The following is a 23,237-nucleotide window of genomic DNA, read 5'->3' as shown; positions in this document are numbered from 1 at the left end:
AGTATCATTTTAGGATCCTCTGATCTGTAATCAGTGCTTATAGCTGAAACCAGAAATTTGTATACACTAAATAAAAATACAAATTTGCCTTTTTTCCCCACCATCTGAAGTTAAACCAGACCAAGCTTCTCTTGCTTTTGGTTAAAATTATCAGAAGTATTTCTACTTGCAACAATAATGAGAGAAAGAACATGTCAGACTTATATTTATCAGCATTTATTAGCATTACCTTTGCACTACTAAAACGTTTTGTCTAGTTTGCTGGAGTTCCAGCCCGTTCCTCCTGACAGAACTAGACTGTAGTAACTCAGTCCGGTTTTCAACAAGACTTCTCCACAGGACTGAGATCACGTTATTGCAATGGTGACACTAAAACATTGACTTTTTGTCTTTAAGCCACTTTAAAACCACATTAGCTGTATTTTTAAAGTTATTGTCCATTTGGAAAACCAATCTGCATTCGAGTTTTAACTTCCTGGCTGAATGTTGGTTTCTCAAGATGCCACCTATTTTATGAAGTGCACCAGTTCCTCCTGCAGGAAAACAGCACCACAGCATGATGCTGCCACCACCATACTTGACAGTTAGATTGATAAAAGCATCCCTGTTTTTCCTCTAAATGTAACCATTATGGCCAAAGGGTTCCACTTTGGTGTTATCAGACCAAAGGACAAGTCTCCAAAAATGAAGATTTTTATTCATGTGTTCATTTTTATGTTTCTTTTGAAGTACATGCTTCTTCCTTGCTGAGTGGCCTTTCAGCCTGTGTCGATACAGGAAACGTTTCACTGTGGATGATGACACTTTCCTACCAGCCTCAGCAGCATCGTCACAAGGGCTTTATGTTCTGTTTTAGGGTCAATTTGCACATTTTGGACCGAAACAAGTTATTCTGTTTGACACAGAACCAGTCTCCTACCTGAACATTATGATGGTTGGACATTCCCATCATGTATGTACTTGCATATTACTTTTTGAACAGATGAATGAGGCACCTTTAAGCATCTGGAAATTATCAGCAAAGATGAACCAGAATTGTGCAGCTCCACAGTTCTCTTTTTTTAAAACTTTCAAATCATATCAAAAAAGAAAAACTGTGTTTTAATAAATAAATTCTCTCATTGAGGCATTTAGCAAATAGAAATGATTTTGTTAATTCTAACCAACCTAAAAACAAGAGAAGTTTGGTCTGATTCAACTTCAGACAGTGAGAAAAATAAAAAAATAAAAGTGTCCTTTGATTTGATGTATGTAAACTTCTGGTTTCAACAGTATGTCTGATAATACTTATCTCTGTTTCCACTGTTTGCCTTATTTTTCTTTTGCAAACTGTCTCTAGCCGACGTTTCCAATCCTCCTGCGCCACCTGGAGGAATGTTTGAAGATACACGACCTAAGACCTGCTCTCTCCTCACAAAGGTAACATGTAGCAAACAACAAAGACACAACTAATACAGTTAAATCCTTAAATTGTCAAGTTTAATTTTAGGTTGTTGGTTGCTCACTGTGACATTGAGAAAATTGATTTGTTGTTACATAATTCAGTCACTTTAGATTTTTTGTTTCTTTTAGCAATGCAGTTACATCTCAGTGATACATTGTTACACTCTGTCAGAAATGAAATAATGGTCCCTTGTCCCACAAACATCTTTTGAATTCATCTTAAAGATGCAGAAAACACAGTAAACTTATAGAAGGACAATTACTGAGAGACTCTTGGACCAAATGCAGATTAAGTTCAGTTTGTAGCTGCGTGTTCTCCATCTGTGCCCACATTTTAGTCCATTTAAGTAAACTTTGGGGACACCATATGGTGGAAATGTAACTTAACGTTATTGGATTGGGGATTATGGTCGCTCTTTGACGGAATGAACACAAGGGGGCAGCAGAGATTCTTCTCCGTAGCCATACAGTAGGACTCTCACTGTTTTCACAACAGGATGAAGCTGACAAATTAACGACACAGCATGGCTTTTATAATATACAGCTTTGGAAAATATGAAAGAGGAATATTTTATGTAATTTTTTTTTATTTGCAAGTTGACTAACGTATCACTGGACTAAAGAGAAACTGAGAAAAACTGTATGAAACTGTAAAAAGACTTTTTTTTTCAATAAGAAACAACTAGTTAGACTAATGTCAGTATAATTTGTTTCATGGAAATAAAATTACATTTGATGTTTTCACATATTTAGTGTTAAATAAAGAAAGAATATGAATAACCCTGAGCATCTTCTTAATGAGACTTGTAGGAAAACCGGTGTCTTCAGTCAGAGGCTTCTTCAAAGTCACTGTAAAAGAGAGAGCTACAGGAGATTCTACCTGCCAACACCCATCACCATCTACAACAACAACTCTGAAGAATCTTAAATAATTTGAGTTACAACAACATTTAATCTCCCTTGGGATTAATCAAGTATTTTCGAATTGACAAAGGGATATAAATTGTAAAATTGCTCTTACAATTAGATCAAATAAATGATCACCAAGCTAAATGATACCAGTCAAGGTTTGTTTATTTAGTTCAAGAGGAACAGCACATGGAGATGTAATAAACAGCTGGAGGACCATTTATTTTTAAGAGAGTATCATTTAGGTTCTTCATGGATGTGAATTTCAGCCCCTGTTGTGTCTGCTCACTCTTCCCTGAGGATTGACTTTGATTTTGACCGTCCCGTCTCACTTCTGTCTGGGTGTGAAGACAGCAATACGCTCCGGGGGTCTTCCATGAGAGAGATCCTGTCTTATCTTCCCCTCCTGTAAAAGTCAAGCTTCATAAGGAGGATGTAATTGTCTTCTCTAATGACTTGCACTTGGAGGGGGTGGAGCAGAGGACAAAGGGGGCACAATAAAGGATTTTAGGGGCCCTCCTGTAGGAATACTTTGCTTCAAATTGCTGAGCAAATGAAACTGCCCGTTGTTTCCTCAGCCTGGGTCGGCGCTCTGCCAGACGGAGGTGAGGCAGGACCAAAGAGGACCCAGTCCAGAACACCTGCTGGGGCCTAATTGGCCCCTGCTGCAGTAAATGGCTTCCTGTGGCTGCGTGTTTACTTCTCATTTGTTCTGTGGGCTCTGTTTCCCAGCCCCTGAAACAAGAGAGGGTCGCTTTAAAAGCTTGATTCCCACAACGTTCTGTCTTTGTCCTTCTCCGACTGTCTCTCAGATAAAAGATTTCTGAAAGCTGCAGCTCTGTAGCTCATAACTTAACCACATGGGCACACTGGGGCAGTTTGACACAGGAGGGAAAACATTTAATGTGTTCAGCCTAATAATGTGAATTTTCACTTATGAAGTTAGGCAAAATAGATAAACAGATGTTACAACTCACTGAAAGTTGATTTTTGTTGGTGGCCATACAGACTTTTCCACCCAACCAACATCTACCATCGTCTTTCCAATTCACCTCCACCCAGTTGCTTTTCATACACAGAAATGTTTTAAAATTCAAGCGAATCCTATTCATACCTTCCTCCAATCTCACTTTCCTGCTCGTTCTGGGAAAGATCGAAGATGTTCCCATTCATCCAAGAACAGCACCTGAGTCTCCTTCCAATGGGACTCACCTGGAAAAATCCCCGAAGGATTCACCTGATCACATATTTATTTGTATGGGATTTAATGTTGTTATTATTGTTGTATAACTGTTGCTTTCTCAATTGAAAAATAGGTTTTAAATCGTAATGGGACTTTCCTGGTTAAATAAAAGTAATATAAAAATTAAAAAAGATAGTGAGCCAAATCAAGGAAACCAATAGAAAATCTGTTAGGAAAGGGACTAAAATTTGTACTCAAGTAAGAGTAACATTACATCAACATATTTTTACTCCAGCAAAAGTAAAAAGCATCCATCCAAAAAATTGGATGGATAAGATTGCAGGTAAGATTTATAAAGTATTTTGTATGAAAGGCTTCTCAAGCTCTAAGAAACTCAAAACATCAATCATGTAACATTTGAACATCATTCAAAGTAAACAAATATTTGTAAATTATGGTATTTTCAAGATCAAAACTAAAATAATTCATATAAATAATTACAAACTAGCAAAATCAGGCAAAAGAAACATTTTTATTTTCAAAATAAAACAAAAAAAACTGCAGGTGTGTGTCTGTGTCTGGTGATTTGTTCTTCGTTATGCGAGTCGAGTAAATATAAATTTTGCTCAAGTAAGAATAAACAGCACAGCATAGTAAAAATACTACTCAAAGTACATTTCTTCTCCTAAAAAGCTACTCAAGTAAATGTAACCGACTAAATGGATATGTTTACGGTACAGGGACATTTCATCCAGAATTCATGGTTTCATTATTTATGGAAACTTGTCCATGCCCAGAGCATCACACTTCCTCCTCCATGCTAGATTGCAGAAATTATTTTCTCTGAAATACTGTGCTGTTGTTCACCAAATGTAGGTAAATTAAGATGACGGTTAGGATTAAATAAGTGTTCACTTCTTCCTACTCCTTTTCAAACAGAAAAATGGTGGTAAACATATTATTTTGTTCTTTGTTATGCATGCACATACTTTCTCGGTCCTACTGATTGCTTGTTTTCTTGTTTTTAAAAACCTGTTTGAAATAAATCAAATCAAATCAAATGTAGAGTTATAAGACACACACCTGCCAACAAGTTCCACTTCTGTTTGTCTTGACCACAGATATTTTTCCAGACGTTTTGGGAATAATTTAAATGTTTTTAGCAAACCTGAGTCAGGACTACATTTTGAAAAGTGCCATCACTAAAATCATCAATACACATCTTGATTCTGTTGTTCTGGCTGTAATAAGGTGTAATCATAACAATGTACACAGTGGAGTTATGGATTATATCTAATCATTATTCCTTTACAAACAATAATTTTCAGAGGCATGATTCTCTAACAGTTTCATTTTTTACCTCTATTTTGTTTTTGCTCTCAATATGCCTTGATGTTATCTCTTCATACGTTATGAATTTGTAAGAGTAAACTTCTCCTTTTGTTTTTATAACAAACTTTTCAGTGTAAAATCTGTATGAGCTATGAACCTGCATGTCAAATTTAAAGCAAGAAAAGAAATGTAAAAAAAAAAAAAAAACAGAAGAGCTGATCTGGCAACTTCTCGGTGTGAAATCCCATTGACCCCACAAACAAACATGACGAGACGGCGGCCCCTCCTGCCTCTACCGTCCGGCTGTACCATAAGCACATTCCCCACATCCATGAGAAATACCGAAAATAAAAGCAATTAGAGATGAAGTCAAATGGAGAGTTTGCAAATCCCCTGGTTGGGTTTTTAAATAACAAGCCAATTCATCCCACCTGCCTGGGTTTTATTTGCTCAATATTAGCTGGGATGATTTATGGGACACTTGGTGCAGTAATTTGCTATCTTCGTGGCCATCTGGTCATAGTCATTTTAATGTGTTGAATTTCACAACTGTGCTTTACAGGTCTGCAAAATGAGATTAGACTAGAGCACACCATGTCTATTCACACAAACTTCAATGAGAGGAAGATTTAAGCTAGCTACTTAAGCTAGCTAGCTATATTTGAAGGCAGCTTTTCCCATACCAGTCTACAATTTAAGGCCAAGTGTTAGCATTAGCATTGAACATGTGGATACACATGTCATCCTGTTTCTCCACCTGTGTTGCCTGCAGCTGATGGGGTTTGAACAGGTCTGCTGCAGCTGTCTGGAGAGTAAACGCGGCCTCGCTACAGAGTCCTCCCTGAAAGCAAGTTTGCACCCAGCAGACAAAGTGTGTTGTCACCCGAGTGTGCTGTGTTGTCGGGTACGAGCTGAAGAGGACTATGGCTGCTCTTGAGAAGTAGCACACTGTTAAGAATATCTTCAACAACACAACAAATCGTGTGTGCAGGTGACACACATCACAGAAATCAAGTTAGCCAGGTTGCTGTAAACTGGGAAAGGCTCAAACCCCAAACTAAATGTAAACACAGAAATATTTCAATTTTGTGTTTAATAAGAGACGTGCTTTATGTCACTTGCTAATTACAAGTAATGCAGTGCTGTGAAAAAGTGCTTGCCCACTTGCAGATTTATTCTGTTAAACTTTTTTGTCACACTTAAATGTTAAAGATCATCAAAGAAAATTGCAATATCAGACAAAGATAACATGAGTAAATACAAATACTGAATTTTCAAACCGATTTAGCACTAAGTAAGCAAACTTACAGTATGATCTGTCTGATGATAAGCTAAAATATCTAAAAGAGCAACACCTGCTGCCCCAATTTAATGAAATTCAAGAACATATGACAATCAAACATATTCACATTTCAGTCTGGAAAGGGTTACAAATACACTTCTAAGTCTTTGTAACTCAAGTTAACTCTTGTGTCATTATCCACAAAGGAAGAAAATATGTTAAAATTGTAGGCCTTTCTAATGGAAAGACTTGCTTTCCATCTGGAAAATAACTGCAAGAGGGACAATCAACAATTTATCTAGGAGGATACAAGAACCCAAACCAGCGACTGCAAGATTGTCTGCAAGACTAAAGCCTTGCAGACCATATGCATCTTAGTTAAGGTCAGTGTTCACGGTTTTGCAAATTAAGAGACAGACTGAGCAACAATTGCGTCCATGGGAGCGTTTCAAACTGAAAGCTGTGTTGACCAACACGAACAAAAAGGCCCATCTCAGATTTTTCCAAAAAAACATCTCTAGGATCCATAAGGCTTTTGGAAAACCATTCTGTGGACTGACTAGACAAAAGTAGGACTTTTGGAAGGTGTTTGTTCCATTACGTCATAAAACAACATTTAAGAAAAAAAAATCATACCAACAATCAAACATGGTGGTGTGGTGATGCGTCAGTTCCAGACCTCAATAAATAAATAAATAGATAAAAAAAATAAGGTTTTGAAGTAGCATAATCACAGCCCAGACTTACAGTATATATACAATTGATATGACCTTTCTCTCCAGTGTGGCTGAAAGGACTAACTTCTAGAAAATATACATAATTTTGTGGTTGTTGTAGGTTTTATCTTTTCCTCTATCTCTTTTAGCCTCCTTTAACTGCTTACACACACACGCTGCAGCTTACGTGTCTGCCGGCAGTCACACATAAACAGACTGAAACTGATTAGGCTACCCTTTAGGGAGGGTACAGATTGCAGAGAAGAATAAAAAGCTAAACTCGCTCTACAATCTTTGCCTCACTTGGTTACATGCATAAGGTGAGCTAAGTGTGGCCCCAGCGATGGACGGTGAATGTAACTCTGTATCTGTTCCATTTGTATGACATGTATGGCTTGTAACATTTGATCATTTTTCGGCATTAAAGACTGCTTTTTATATAACCAAATCTCATTATTTCTCAACATAATTTACACTCAGGGGTTCTGGTCGGCTCCTGAAACTGGTAAACGGACCTGGTGGGAGCACAGAGAAAAAAAACAAAAAACTCCAACATGATAAAGTTGATGTGATTTTTGTGTAGATGAAGAAACCTTTTATGCATTTATTTTGCTTGATCCAAAACGTTTACTAAATAGAAAGATCATTTTAGAAAAGGCATAAGACACTGGGTTATGTTTCTGAGCTGAGATATATGGGCAAGCTAGTGGAGTCTTCTCTTCTCTCACTTCTGTGTGAAGATGGACCAAAGGCAAACAGGGAAGAGCTGGAAGGAGTGCTGGAGAAGACAAACACGTTGGTCAAAGCCAGCTGGCATGCAGGCATATTGCTTACCCCAGGTGTGTACTAAAAACTGTTGGACAATTCAGTCACTCTGCTCCCTTGCATCAGAGTCATCCAGGGTTGAGCTCCAGGTATGGGTGTTTGAGTTTTTCTTTATTCAATCATTCAATCCTGTGCGAGTTTAAATAAAATGTTTCAGAGATCCAGTGTTTTCTAGTCTTTGTAACTCTTAAATATTTTACTTTTTTCCTTTCCTTAGCAGCCACAGAGATTTTACAGGAAACATCAACGAACAAACAGCATCATGAAGACCAGTTAAAACAGCTGATGAGAACTTCAAGCTGTTATAAAACAGTATACCAAACTTTCCTCATGTCATTCACAGCAAAAACACAAAGTTGTACTAAATATGTTTGGTCTAGTTTCTTGTCCAATTATCTTAGTCCACTTGAAATAAGGCAAAACTAACTTCTTTTTTTTTTTTTTTACTTTTCAGCAAAAAATAGGAGTTGATAATTCCTTAATATTGATAAACATTTTTCTTATAACTTGAGAAAATGTCTTGTTGAAATAATCTGTCACTTTTTTAACATCAATATTAAGGAATTATTTACTTAAAACAACATTCTTTATATTGCTCAAAAGCTACTTGTGAGTTAGTTTTATCTTATTTCAAGTGTATAAAGATATTTGCACTAGAAACTAGACAAAAATATTTAGTAAAACTTTATGATTTTGCCTCGTTTCAGTCACTTTATGTTCAAAGCTGGTGTAGCCATTACCCAAAGACTTGAAGCTAATTAATGAAATAGTTTATTCTACAAAGTATTGTTAAGGGCTGAACAAAAATAAAATAAAATAAAAATCCATACTACTTTTTTAGTTAACACTTTACTTATTTTCTTCCTGAACAGTCATAAAGTCTAAAGACATAAAATCCTGATAAAAGCACTCTCGGTTTCGGCTGACGCTGTAGAAATAGATCAATAATGTTCGTTTATGATGCTGCAAACATGTGAGGGCTGGCTCATGGTGGGGGTGTTGGGTGATGGTGTTGAAGGAAAAGACTCAGGTGCCGACTGAGACACCAGCACTGTTGAAATGGTACTGGTTATGACACCCTTGATTTTTACACTGTGGTTTCCTCACCTTCTACACAAAGGGGTCTCTTTTCTTACAAAACGATTAATGGATTAGGAAATGATAAATAATCGTAATATCTGCCACCCACAGATAAAAGCCCTCACATTTACAACTTTACAACCCCGGGAGAGCAAGAATCCTGATTTGCAAGTGAGTTGTGTGTGTAGTAGAGAAGAAAATACCAGAGGACTCTTACATCCAGCTTGGAGATTCTTGAGAAGAGCAGGATACTTGAGACAAATGCACAATAACTTTAAACGTAGGATTATCTACTTTTCCAGAGACTGGCTGCATACTAGCCTGAAACATAATTGAAAAAATGCCCCAAAAACTTCTGAGTCTAACCTGAGTGGTATTTGTTTTTCTATGCCTGCTGTGAACTCCAGTCCAGGCAGTTGGACAGAGAGACAGACAGACTCGCTCTGCTGACAGGACGAACAGGACGTCCAAGGTTTGGTTAGTAACATAAACCAGCCACAACACAACAGCACAGAGCTCTATGGAGCCTGCCATGCAGCCGTTACATTAATGTCTGCCTTTAATGTTTGTTTTCTGGTTTTTCTCTGCTGGTCGCCACGGTAACACAGTTGTTATTTATGAGGGTGACACTGCAGTGTTACTCAGAAGTAAATTATGTCATATGTTTTATTGTTGTCAGTGGAAGGATTTCCCCCCCCCCCCCCCTCTTTCGGTGATTTAAAACAAGTCATTGACACTTGGACTAAACAGTCGTGTCCCTACGCTCAAAAAATAGTGCACTGTTGACATATTTGTACCTTCACGTTACAACTACAAACTGCTATGTGATTTGTTGGTATTTTGCACAAAGTAACGCATCATTTTGGGTTGAAAAGAGATGTCTGCCACAGTTGTAGTTAGTTCTTGACTTTGACTGGGCTATTCCGTAAAATGATCACGCTTTAATTTTAACCATTGTTGCGTTAGTTGTATGCTTAGGGTTGCGCTCATGCTAAAAGAGGAACTGCTGCCCTATTCATTTTATTTTATTTCAGTGTTTCAAATTAAATTATTTGGTATATGACATAAAATCTCAATAAAATTTAGAGTTTGTAGTTATAATGTGACAAAATATGAAAAACTTTATACAGACACGAAAATATTAATATTTTTGCAAGGCACTAATTGTCTCAAATCACCAATAATCACATTTTTACACGTGCAGGACTGTCCCAGTTACGCTAAAACAAAAATGGATGCCCCATTTTGTTAGATTAGCTATTTTAGTTATTGGTTATAGTGAGTATTTTCAGTTACTGTGCTCTTTGGTGTATTTTGAAAGTTTAATCTAATCTAATAATTTACATTTTTCACTAGAGAAATTGTATATTTTTGGAAATCACTGATTTTACAACAAAAAATTTAAAACGAGAGCATTCTTAGAACTCCAATGAATCTACTGCACTTAGGAACTATTTTTAATACTAACTAAAAACTGAGGAAGTAATGAATAAAAGTGGGCTAACTTCGGGCCTTGTGCGGCTGAAGACTGGCCCTGGTCAGCCCTGCAGTGGCCTGGCTACTGCAGGTGTGGCTTTGATCTAAGTGTCAATATTTACAGGTCGACGTAATAAAGCTTCATTCAAATCGCTGCCATCCTGTGGGTCTTGAATAATATGGCTGCTCTCAGCCAATCAGCAACAAGCCCGCAAAGATCAAAGGGGAGACGAGCCAACCACCTCTGCTCCAAACAGCCGTCCAGCCATGGAGCCGCTCATCCGACTATATATTCAGAAACTCATCCTGGGAAACAAAACAGCTTAGGTCTTTAAATATTTCCTCATAAAGTCGCAGCTATTGTCAAACCTGGAGCTGTTTGACCTAATGGCGACTGGAGCTGGTGAGTGTCCCAGCAAGGCCGCTCAGTACCGGGTGGACCACCTCCTCAGTGCGGTGGAGAGTGAGCTGCAGGCCGGCAGCGAGAAGGGAGACCCCACCGAGAGGGACCTGAAAGTGTCCCTGGATGAACGGGAGCTGTGGCAAAAATTTAAGGACCTCACAAACGAGATGATAGTTACAAAGAACGGCAGGTGAGCCTCAGATAGATAGATAGATGGATGATATATCGATCTATTCTACTGGTATTTATGTCGGTTTTCCTTTAAGGCGCATGTTTCCGGTTCTGAAAGCCAACGTCTCTGGACTGGACCCAAACGCCATGTATTCCTTCTTGCTGGACTTTGTGTCGGCGGACAACCACAGGTGGAAGTACGTGAACGGGGAATGGGTGCCGGGAGGTAAACCCGAGCCCCAGACCCCCAGCTGCGTGTACATCCACCCAGACTCTCCAAACTTCGGGGCTCACTGGATGAAGGCTCCGGTCTCCTTCAGCAAAGTCAAACTCACCAACAAGCTCAACGGCGGAGGTCAGGTAAACGTGGAGCTGAAGCAAGCTGTTGCAATTTATCAGTTAAATTGATCTATCCATTTGAATATAATTGATTTATTTGAGCATTTTTAACCTTTTCCTTTATTTTTTGAATTAAGGAGACTTTTTTGTTTCTCTGATTCGCACAATGCATTTTTGATTACTACAATTTGATTTCTATTCTTGGCGTGTTTTCAAAATGTCCTGTTATATTGATTTCCACTCGTGATGTGTTTTTTTCATGCAGGGAAAGGGCAAAAACACGTTGTTCACGACTTTTTAAAGTTTTGCTGTAATTTTTTTAATTTTTTTTTTTAATCACAGAATAAATCTCGACAATTTTGACTTGCTGGGATCGGATCCCAACAGATTTCAAATTTTGAACTTTTTGTGAAAAAAGAAAAATATATAGAAAGAGAAGGACTTGAAATGTTAAAACTTGACTTTGATAGACAAATTTTTTTAAAATGTTCAAAATATTTGTTATGTAAGGTAAATAGTGGAAATAAAAATTAAAAAGAAACTGAAAAGAAGATATAAACATACACGCAAATTTTTAATGGGAAACATTTTTTGTGAAATGTTCTTGGATGAAACAATTTATTTACATTTTACTTTGCACATAAAACAAAATCTAATTAGAATTCAATCTGAAAAAAATAATTGTTTTCTGAAGAAAACTTAAACAAATATATTTTTGTCTAAAATTGTCATTTTTTGTGTTAAAAAACTTAAAAAGTCCATTATATGTTATGCCTGGTGAAAACTGACGTTTATAATGTCATTAATTAAAAATAGAAAAAAGTAATACATTTCTATGATTATCTGGTGGATAAAGTTGAATAAACCCCACCGTATTTTTAAAATATAATTTATTAAATTCTGACTAATATTCATGTACTGTTACTCAGAACAATTTAAATAATAATTTAATATAATAATAATATAATAATAACTTTTTGTATTTTATAAATAAGATCCTGCACATTTAAGAGTTAATAAACAACAATGCAATTCAGAATTAATCAATCCAGAATTAGATTTTTATTTCTAACCTTCAAACTCAAATCAATGCACCTGACCAATAAGGACGCAGTTTCACAGCTGCAGTCTTTAGTGCAGTTATAGTCTTAATTAAATATATATCATAATTGTATAAATGTGAATTTAAAAGAGGAGAAGGCAGGTTTCATTGATTTGCTACAATTATTTTTCTGTTTATTTATTAATTTGTTTATTTTTGTTTCTTCCATTAAATCACCTGTACTCTTTTTTACTTTAAAAAGAGGCTTAAAACATTACTGAAATATTAATAAAGCTGCTCACTTCTATCAAAGCCTAACACGGTGGCAGTAAAAGCTTTTCCTTCACAGTTTCTGCCAGGATGTTTTTATTCTACCTCAGGGCTACCTTAAGAAGCTTGGTTTCTTAGGAAGTTTGACCTTAGCATTAACAGGGTTCCTAAGCTAGCTAAAGCTGAATAAAAACTTAAATTATCTCAGCAAAGTATGCATTTTGTCACAACAACTCTTGATGCAGCTCGTAGTTTTACAAAGCCCAGCTTGCCATCAAGTTTGACACAGACACTTCTCAAATCAGTCTTATTAACATTTGTAACTTTCACTAAGCTGGCTTGCTAGCAGGTTTGGTGTTAACATTAATGCTGTCGCTAAAGTATTAATGTTTAGTTAAAACTAGTTAGAAAGCAGAAAACAATCATGTGTTCTTGCTGAACTGAGCTCAGTTTGACTAAAGTGTTAGCAAGAAAGTTTCAGTTTAGCATTAGCACTGTTGCTGTACTGGGTACAAACTTAAGTTCTTGTTTCAACACAAAAAATTTCTAAACCACAAAATTTGAAAATAGATTTTGAGTTTTGCTCATCTCTGCTTGGTAACGAGTTTAACCTTAGCAGCAGCTTAGCTTAACTGTAGCATTAGCATTGCGGCTAGATTTGGCAATAGTGGGTACAAATTAAAAAATTTTTGCCTCACGTCAGAAATCTTCTTATGAGTTTTATGATCATTCTTACATTTTTTTATTACATTAATTTGTACACAATACAATGTATGTAAGCAGCCCAATCATCTTATGATGGTTTGGTAGGAAATTTAAGAAATTAAACAGTTTTAACATTATATTTACAAGTTGATATGCTAGATTTAAAGTTTACCAAATATAATATTTGTCCTTAAAATTCACTTCTTTAGTGTACTCTCTCTTTTCCATTTTAAAATGCAAGAGTATAAAATGAAATACAAGAATAAATTATGATTTAATCAAAAGTAATTTCTATTTTCTTTGTTCACTTTTCTTAAGATTATGTTAAATTCTTTGCACAAATACGAGCCACGTATCCACATCGTTAGGGTTGGAGGCCCACGCAGGATGATCACCAGCCACTCCTTCCCAGAGACGCAGTTCATCGCAGTAACAGCATATCAAAATGAAGAGGTTTGTGTAAATACACGTTTTGGTTTAATCCCATATTTTTGAAGCAGTTTCTTGTATCTTGTTTTATGCCTTTCTATTTTTCCGTGGTGCCCTCCAGGCCACAGTACCCTGGGCGGTCATCCATATCTCATATAACAAAAACTGTCACAGGAAGAAATCAGATCATGCTAGCAGTGTTTGCACAAAACACACTTTTAGTTTGTTCTTGTAAAGAGCTTCATATGCACTTGAATTTCAGATAACAGCTCTAAAAATAAAGTACAACCCTTTTGCCAAGGCCTTTCTAGATGCAAAGGAAAGGTAAGAATGAGACTAAACTTAAATTTTTGCCAGAATATTGATGTAAAGGCAAAATATGCAAACTATTCCCTCTTTTCTGCAGGAATGATCACAAAGACATGAGGGAAGAAGCTAATGAGAATCCCCAGTCTAGTTACTCCCAGTGTAATCTTTTCTTAAATTACATTATTTAACTTATATTTTCAGTTTTTTGTGGTGCTGATAATATGCATCCTCTTCTCTGTGGAGCCAGTGGGTAGCTGGTTTATTCACGGCACGGGAACCCTCTGCCCCCCCACCAGTCCACACAGCCAGTTTGGGAGTCCCATCGCCCTGTCGCCCTCCCACGGCTGTGAGCGTTACTCCAGCCTGAGGAGCCACCGCTCTGCGCCCTACAGCAGCCCATACGCCCATCGGTCCAACTCCCCCAGTGAGTATCCTCCTGCATCCAGACGTACTTAACAAGAAACTTTAACAAAATGTTTCTGAGCCGAGGAATTGTCTGCACTCCTCCTAGCTTTGTGTGTTTGAAACTGCAGAGCTGTAAAGTGTGTGTCTTCAGGTTATTGTACTTAACTAAAACTAACAAAATAACAAAAAACTGAAATTGAGAAAACATTTTTGTTAACTGAAATGAATACAAAATGTAATCAATAAGGAAAAATGGTAACTATCTTGAACTGGTGTTTAAAAAACTAAAACATACTGAAATTATAGATAAAATATCTTTTGTTTTCTTGTTTATGAATCTACTTATTAGCCTTTCAAACTGATTCCCCCCCTTACTCAAACAAGCAGTTTACGTCAGCTGTGGGGAAATTACGGCACACCGGACTCGTCCTTGCGGTGTTTACGTTAGTCCACAAAATGGCAACTGCAAAAGTTGGGAGAAAACGCCAGAGTCAGTTGCTGAACAATTATTGTTGTTCAGCAATAATTGAATATATTATTGCAGCAATAATTGAATATACTTTTTGAAAATTGTGTCATTACCCAATCAATACACACCATCCATCCATCCATTTTCTGTACACCCTTGTCCCTTAGAGGGGTCGGGAGTGGTGCTGGTGCCTATCTCCAGCTAACGTTCCAGGCAAGAGGCAATCAGTATACACATGATCACAATATGATACTTTGACCTTTTTGAATTCTGCACCTAAAAATTACCCAAAGTATAAAAACACTAAAACTACTGGTTTTTTTTTTAGTTTTTTAACTAATAAAAACAAAACAGTATTTAACTAGTAAAAACTAGTAAACACGCTCTAAGAACTATTTTAAACCAACTGAATTAGACAAACACAAAGTCTCAATGAAATATAACTAAACTATAGTGAAAGACCCAAAACTATTACAACTCTGCTTCAGAGAAGGCCTAACCAAGAATTAGCAGTAACTGTCCTGATATTTTTAATATACAGAAAATATTCTTGTTTTATTTTCTGGAACATGAAGCTGAAACCAGTGAAACCGTGGGGTTTTTTCTGTTGCAGCCGGATATTCAGATAACTCATCATCCTGCTTGTCGATGCTCCCCAGTCACGATAACTGGTCCAGTCTGCAGATGCCGACCCACTCCAGCATGATGCCCATGACCCACAACTCTACCTGTGCAGCCAACTCAAGGTCTGGCTTCCCATCTTTATTTCCTTATTTATACTTTGAAACATAAACCAGATAAGTCAGAGGCGAAAAGGGAAATGAACAAAAAGAAAGATATATGCAATGATGGTTACAAATGCCATAAGTGATAATATTTATGTACAAGCGGTGCAGCTTTAGTTAAAACTACAAAATAAAACATGAAGCTTAAAAATATTTCTAAACTTTTTATTTATACTCTTTGAACCAACAAACGTCAGTGCAATATTATCATGATGCCATATTGTAACCATAAACTTTAATGTATTTTTTTATAGAAAAATACATTTATAAAATATGTAACAATATGTTTAGATTACACAACTACAAATAACATTATCTTGTTACTAATGGATGTTTCACGAAGCTCAGTCACGTTTAAGTCCAGAATGCGTTCACACTGCAGCCTGAAATGACCCAATTCGGATCTTTTGTCAAATCGGACTTTTTTTGCCGTGGTCGTTCACACTTCCGAATATATGCGACTTGTATGTGTTCTCCGGTGCGAATGGGCAAACGACCTGAAAGTGTCCCGCATGCACAGTAGAGGGCGCAGTAACGTCAGCGTTCTCAGTGTCTTTGCGGAAGTAAACATGGATGCTAACGGTGAAGCATAGCTTACGATTTTGAAGTTGTTGTCCGACCGGAGCTAGCATATTAACAACGTAATCCTCATTATGTTTCGTCATGGTTGTTGTTTTTCTTCCCGCTTGCGAGTATCAGGACGAAGAATAGAGACATTTGTCGAGTATCAGGTCGGATGAATGCGACCTGGACGTTAGGTCACATTTGAATCGGATACTATCGGATACCCAGGTGGCCTGGGTCGCATTCGAAAAGAATCCGACTTCTGTTGTTCAGACTGTCATGACAAGATCTAAAATTCACCAGACAAAGACATATACCTGCAATTTTTAATAAAGTTTTATAAGTTTTTTTATTGAATGAAACAAACTGTGATTTTTTTTTCTTTTGCCTGATTTTGTTAATTGAATTATTTTCATTTTAGTCTTTAAAGTACCAACATTTCCACATAGCTTTGTATTTTCTGATGTCAGATGATGTATTTTTAAATACTAAATGATGTTTCGATCAGTTACTCAATACTTGAGTTGCCAAACGTTTTTAGTCTTACTTAAATAATATCTTGGATGGTTAAATTTGACTTGAGTAAAACTGTGTTGAAATGGTGCTATTATTTTTGAGTACTCTACCCACTTCAGCTCAAAATAATGTAATACATGGTGCAGCAACAACAGCAGGTACAACAGTGTGACTATGAATGGCAAGTAAAAGAATTGTCTTTTCGCCCCAATGCGCATAATTTCTGGACTTAAACAATAATCTGAAATGTGCAATATTATTAGAGATGAGGTAACAGACTTACAAATCAATATTGTTTTCCAACAACTTCTTTTCATTCAAAACGTTTGTTTGTGTCAACAAAATTGTAAATAAATGAAATAACCAAAAAATAACTATAGAAACAAAAAGAGACCTGGACCATAAGATTTGATAATATATCAGAGTGAGAGAAAAAACTGATTTTATCAGCTGTATTGAGATGTTTCATCTGATGCTGAAGCTGCTGCTGCGTGTTTGTGTCTCCAGTCAGTACACCAGCCTGTGGTCTGTGAGTAACTCCCCTCTGACTCCAGTGTCCCAGAACGGGGGGTTAAGCAGCTGCCTCGGCTCCCAGTTTCTCCGAGGGTCGTCCAGTCACTATCCCAGTCTGCCTCACTCCGCCACAGCGCCCCCCTCTGTCTCTCCCATGTATGACAGCAGCTCCGCTACCGAGGTGCAGGACGCTGTCCAGTATGAAGCTTCACCCCACGGCCGGCTGCCCTCAGCTTGGACCCCCGTCACGCCTCCATCCCTTTGATTAGAGGGTCACTGAGGATCGATTGAGACCTTCTCTTGAGTAACCTCTTGTTACTTTAAGAAGGAATAAACTTTTTTAAACAAATTGTGTGGAGTATTTCACGGTGTTACAAGAAGAACCAGCGGAGGCTTGAATCAGCCTCTAAACAAATCTCAGTTTATTACTAAAGAATAAAATGCTTTTTTTAAATTAGTTGATCTGTTTGATCTGCTTATATTAAGCATAACTGCACAAAATTTAGAGCAGGAAATCATAAAGCTCAAATAATATGAATTAGGAATTAAGAATGTTTATATTGTAAATGGGAAATCATTTTAAGCTCTGTAAATAAATGTTTTCTTTGTTTTGTTTTGCTTTGTTTTTTGTTGCCTTTTGAGAAGATGTGATTTAATAATAGAACACACTTCTTTTGTTTGTTGTTTTTCTTTCTTCTCCCCTTTACATCAAAATAGATTTGTGTTTAAGATGACTAAAATGTTATTCTGACTTTCTAATGTTTGGATCTGTGGGTCCATAATAGGAAGCATTCAGATTAAATTTAATGTAATTTGTTTGTAAATTAATCCCAACCAGTTTTACGTTCCTCTTTATCCCCACAAATCAAGCCTCCGGTTGCATTAATATGTACATTTGGGTGTTTATATTATTATTATTTATAATAACAGATCTTCAGGTACTCTATAGCTTTACATATTAACTTTATAGATGCAGTATGTAGTTTCCATAAAGTTTTTTTTTTTTTTAACATATTTGTAAAATTATGACAGGACATGTAATGACAGGAGCTTCATATTTTATCACTGATTTGATAAAATATGAAATCTATACCTACAGAAATTGCACACCGCTAGGTCCTAGGCAACCAATCAGAGCCAGGGGGCGGGTCTTATGCACAGCTTGGCCAATCCCCCTTGAGCTCTGCTGCGCTACAGCTGGTTCGCCACATCATTAGCCTGCCGTAAATGCTAATGCTAGCTAGCATGGCGACCGATGACAACGGATAAACAGTGTTTCTGACATGGTAAGTTGTTTCTCCGCCATTAGCTGACTGAGAAGCTTGGATAGAAGACAAATGAATAACAACAATGAACTTCTCTATTTGCTCAGACTCACTTTTGGTTAACAAGCTAGAAAACAAATTGATGTTTAACGTCTGCCATCGGTTCCCAGACGAAACATTTCAGAAAAATATAAGAAGTAATTGTTTTACAATTATCGGCACCCTTATCAAATCATTCGAAATACAAATAACTTGAATATTTTATAAATCACACAGTACTTTATTAAGTTAAAAGGCCATGACTTCCATGGCTGCACAAAATATATAAACCGGGTAAGAAATGGCTGGAGGTGGATTGTTTTTTTGTTGTTGTTTTTTGTTTTTTTTTCCCCACTACGTGCAGGAGATGATGGAAGTAAAAAAAAAATTTACTAGTGGGCAAAAAGATCATATATTTGAAGCAATATGATTGTCAACAGCATAAAACTAAAATGCATCACTTAGCAATAGACTAATAGCAGATAAGGTTTATAGTATTTTGTTCATTAAGTGGAGATCCTGCAGTAAAACAGCAATGAAGTTAAAAAATGTTTATTTATCATTTTATTTAGGGGTTTCTTAAATAAATAGCAAATAGGCACACAAGTCTGGGAAAAATATATAAAGAAGTAAAAACAAAAGACACCAAAATGCTTAAATTCACCATGCATAAATTTCTAACAGACAGTGTGGCGACATAAATCATTATATGTGTAATTTGAATGTTTATTACCCTCTTATCTGAACAAACAAAATGCGCTACAGTCTGTCTGGCCTGAATGTAATTGCTCACTGTTCTTTCCTGCTACAGCTTTTAACCACCAGCCAGTCATTCAGAGAGCAAGAGGGTATTTTAATAACAATGTCGGGGAAAAAAAACAAGTATTGATCAAAATCCTGAAAAGACATGATTGATGTTGTCACTGTTCATATTTTTCTAAGTTTTATGAAGGATCATAATGCAAAACTCTTTTAATGATTCTTTTTTTTTAACTGCAGAATGAAATCTCACTGATTTGATTTGTCCTCACAACATCTGATGTTGGTCAAGATGTCCCACTGGAAAATTGGGGAAATATTTCTCAAAACATGTGAGTAGAGCATTAAGTGAATGAGCATAACTATTGTGTTAAGAACTCTATGAATGAGAAAGAATAGTTATAATCAAACAAAACAAGTTGGCCAAACAACATGTTTAGTGTCACAGATGCTTTTTAGTTGAATTTGTAGCAAAGTTTCTGTCTAAAGAGCAATCGGAAGCAAAGTGGTATTCTGTTTTGTTTGTTTTTGTTCTTTACATGACCTGAGAGCAGGAAATCTTGACTCTGTGTGGTATGAACACTTTACTTACTGGAGGAAAACATTTCTGCACACCACAGGTGGTTGTTGTTGTTGAATTTGTTATCCGGCTCTCAGCTTAGGACTCAGGGTCATATCTGTGTTTTTTAAATATCCTACATCATCTCACCATCTCCAGTTTACATATTCATACAAAAACTGTCACTGGAGAAAGGAAATTTAAGCTTCGATTTGGCTTAAAGTGTTTGGAAAATTAAATTTGTTTTAAGTGATGCATATTTACTCCAAAAAAGGTTAGGGTTGACCTCAAAAATTACCGCAATTTTTTTTGTAGACTTGAGTTCATTCTAAGTGACTGTAAGGAGATACTGACAACTCGTAACAAAAAATCAAGCTATCCTCTTTACTTTTACCAATTTCAACTGAGTCATGACAATTTACAGGACTGACGTATCTGCTGTTTTTAGATTTTGGTGCCGGACACATCTTCAGAGGTAAGGTGGAGTTCATGCCTGATGGCTGTTCTGACACCAAAACAACAGACGGTCATAATGTTATGCCTGATCAGAATATGCCACCTTTAAGATTTCATTAAATCCTGTTTATTTCTGTCCTTGCTTTCCTTCTTCAGATAACATTTTGTCCCTCTGTCAACAGATAAAACTCGCTGATGTCTGCAGCGGGTTTACTGTTTGAGGAAAAGCACAAATGTGCTGCGACTGAAAGCTTGACAGAGCATGAAAAGAAGCTTTATGTCTGAAGTGCTCCAAGGCTGTCCGAGAGGCACAAGACCCCATTCAGCCCGGGGGATCAAGGTCAGCGATGGGACATTATGACATCCTCCCCCGCATTCAGGCAGTCACCAGAGCACAGAACATAAATCCAATCACCCACATTATTCACTGGAGTCTTTATAGACTCCACTCTGTTCCAGTAACATTGATTACTCTTGGTTGACATTAATAGTACCTGGTTGGGCCCTCTTGTGTTAAGTTGTTGTGGTATACATTTAACAAACTGCATCAAATATTTTGGTTCATATAGACAAGATTGCTTCACAAAAATGATGCAGATTTTTTTTTGGCTGGACGTCTAAGACAAAAATCTGCAAAAGCACAAAATATTACCAAGTATTAGTTCAAATATCTTAGTACTCTTGAAATAAGGTGAAACTAACTTACAAGAAACTTTTTAGCAAGACATAGGAGCTTATTTTAAGTAAATAATTTCTTAACAGTAATTTAAAAAAATCAATGTTAAGGAACATTGATTTTGTTCCTTTGGTAGATTATTTCATTTATAACATGGGGAAATGTCTTTTTATAAGTTAAATAATCTGCCAATGGAACAAGCAGTTCTTCATCAATATTAAGAAATTATTGAGTTAAAACAAGCTCTTATATTTTACTCATAAGTTACTTGAAAATTGGTTTTCTCTTATTTCATGTATACTAAGATATTTGCACGAGAAACTAGGTCAAAATTACTTAATTATTTTGTGTGTTTGCAGGGTTCACCACATCCCATCAGATTCAGGCATCATCTGAAGACATCAGTCAAGAAGTTAATGCTTCAGAGCAACTGGATTTTCCAAATGACTCTATGAATACTGCCAAATTAATTACACGCTGCCCATCACAAAGCACTGATATATCACTCGTATAGAAAAGTGTTCTGTCAGGAGGAATGGGCCAAAATTCCAGCAAACGTCTACGTGAATCTGGTGGAAGCAAAAAATACAGTTTAGAAAACTATCATCAATAACACAAGTAAAATATATCTAAAATAAAATCTCTCTCATTGTTTTGACACACTGTGTTTTTGTGCAGTGTGTGCAAATATCTGGTTTCAGTGGTGGAGCAAGACTAAGTGAATAACGTATGACGCTCCTGATTACTTTTTACTCTCATCCTATTACCATGTTGTCTTGGTGCGTTATTGAAAATGATTATTTCAGTAGGTTCTTTCTGAAAGTATGGCCCTTGCTTTTATAGCCAAAGGAAACATTATCATCATTAGATTGAGGAAATAACTCGACCTTTCTGTTGGAGCCAATTATGTATCTCGTGTCTTTTTCCTGTATTCAAAGTGAGGAGGGGAAAATAGAGAGATTCATCAGAAAAAATCTATAAAAGCTAGGAAGGCAGGGTATTTCACTAAGCCTAATAATCCCATTATGATCCCAACGAGAAAAAAAAGCTCTCAGTCAAAGCACGGCGCATTGACGCAAGCATTTCTTGACGTCAGCAGCTGCAGTGAATGAGGGATGGAGGAGGGTAGAGTTAGAGGGGGGGAGGACAGAAAGGCGCGTTTACCTTCCCTTCAGAAAATACCAGCGTCAAATGCATGAATGCAACTGCAAGAAAGCAACGAAAAACATTCACCCTGACGTTCAAACGTGCACATTTTAGAGAAACAGTGTAGGTGCTGCAGCTTCGGATATCTAAACCAGCTGTAGTAAATGGAAAAACGATCCTCTGACCTGGGGGTGCTCATAAATAAATCAGCAGAAGAGAGAATGAAAGAGAGGCTTCAGGCACCCATCTGTGTCCCCCTGACAGCAAATTTAACGTGTCTAAGAAATAATCTGAGGAGATATGGAGAGTTTTACTCTAAAAAGGGGGATTTTTTTCTTCAAAATAGATTAGAGAGATGAGTAGAGCGAAAGGGAAGGAAAACTGACATCAGGGCAATTTGTAAGAGCCAGACTGGTGGCGTCACTGGCTCTTTTCTGGAGTCTTGCTGCATTTATTCAAAGCTTATTCTCAAGTTGCAATGTGGCTCAAGTGAAAACAAACCTGTTCGTTCAAGGACTTGCGCTCACAACACAATGCTGCCTGTTTGTTCCCTTTTATGTTACTCTGACACTCGGATCAGGCTTGTTCAGGGAGTCACAGACGAACCGGCTCTTTTCTGTTCTTTCCCCACTTTGACAAACGTTGCGTATTTACCTGCTGCTCATCTGGGACGAGGTGAAAAACTCCTCATTGGTGTACGCTAAGAAGGAAGACTGCAACCAGATAATCTACGTTTACACTGGCCTTTTTTCTTACTGAAAAATGCCCAAGAGTTCCCGTGCGTCATTCCTGATTAGACTTGGAGTCTGACGTTGCCAGCGCAGCATTCAAGAAGAAAATACCTCACAGAAATGTTAAAGTCTAACATCTTTTTTTAATCACATCCGGAGTGACGGAAGTCTTTTTTTCTTTTCTCTCTCTCTTTTTTTTTTTTTTTTTTTTTTAATAGACGCGGATCAACAAGTTGCCGTCAGTGCGTAATTTCCATCTGACCAGAGTCCAAGCATAATCCGAGAGCGACACACGTGATCCACAAAATCTCTTCGGTTGCAAAATTTCCCCATCTCATCTGACTAGAAGAAGACGAAGGGGAAAAAAATAAGCCGTGGACAATCCTGTGAAATCATCTTGTCCGATTATTAGTGAATAGCTGCAAGAGCTGATCGACTCC

General features: G+C 37.0%; 1 protein-coding gene and 2 long non-coding RNA genes across 3 annotated transcripts; 2 read left to right on the top strand and 1 right to left on the bottom strand.

Annotated features, from left to right (window-relative positions):
• The first annotated feature begins 1,288 nt into the window (after positions 1-1,288).
• LOC116712754 (uncharacterized) lies at positions 1,289-6,830 on the top strand. The gene is made up of 2 exons (XR_004337660.1): positions 1,289-1,419; positions 5,640-6,830. It is a non-coding gene; the product is annotated as an uncharacterized LOC116712754 (long non-coding RNA).
• LOC116712752 (uncharacterized) lies at positions 6,021-22,817 on the bottom strand. The gene is made up of 2 exons (XR_004337659.1): positions 22,721-22,817; positions 6,021-7,643 (listed from the first exon to the last, which is right to left on the bottom strand). It is a non-coding gene; the product is annotated as an uncharacterized LOC116712752 (long non-coding RNA).
• Positions 9,907-18,835, top strand: tbxtb (T-box transcription factor Tb). The gene is made up of 8 exons (XM_032552583.1): positions 9,907-10,839; positions 10,916-11,180; positions 13,495-13,629; positions 13,868-13,929; positions 14,012-14,073; positions 14,162-14,338; positions 15,402-15,534; positions 17,161-18,835. The coding sequence occupies exons 1-8, from the start codon at positions 10,634-10,636 to the stop codon at positions 17,429-17,431; spliced, it is 1,311 nt and encodes a 436-aa protein (XP_032408474.1). The 5' UTR covers positions 9,907-10,633; the 3' UTR covers positions 17,432-18,835.
• Positions 22,818-23,237: the final 420 nt, after the last annotated feature.

The sequence above is a fragment of the Xiphophorus hellerii genome, chromosome 22 (assembly GCF_003331165.1).
Source record: "Xiphophorus hellerii strain 12219 chromosome 22, Xiphophorus_hellerii-4.1, whole genome shotgun sequence".
NCBI lineage: Eukaryota > Metazoa > Chordata > Actinopteri > Cyprinodontiformes > Poeciliidae > Xiphophorus > Xiphophorus hellerii.
The sequence above is the reverse complement of the archived record's forward strand: the minus strand, read 5'-3'. Positions and strand labels throughout refer to the sequence as shown.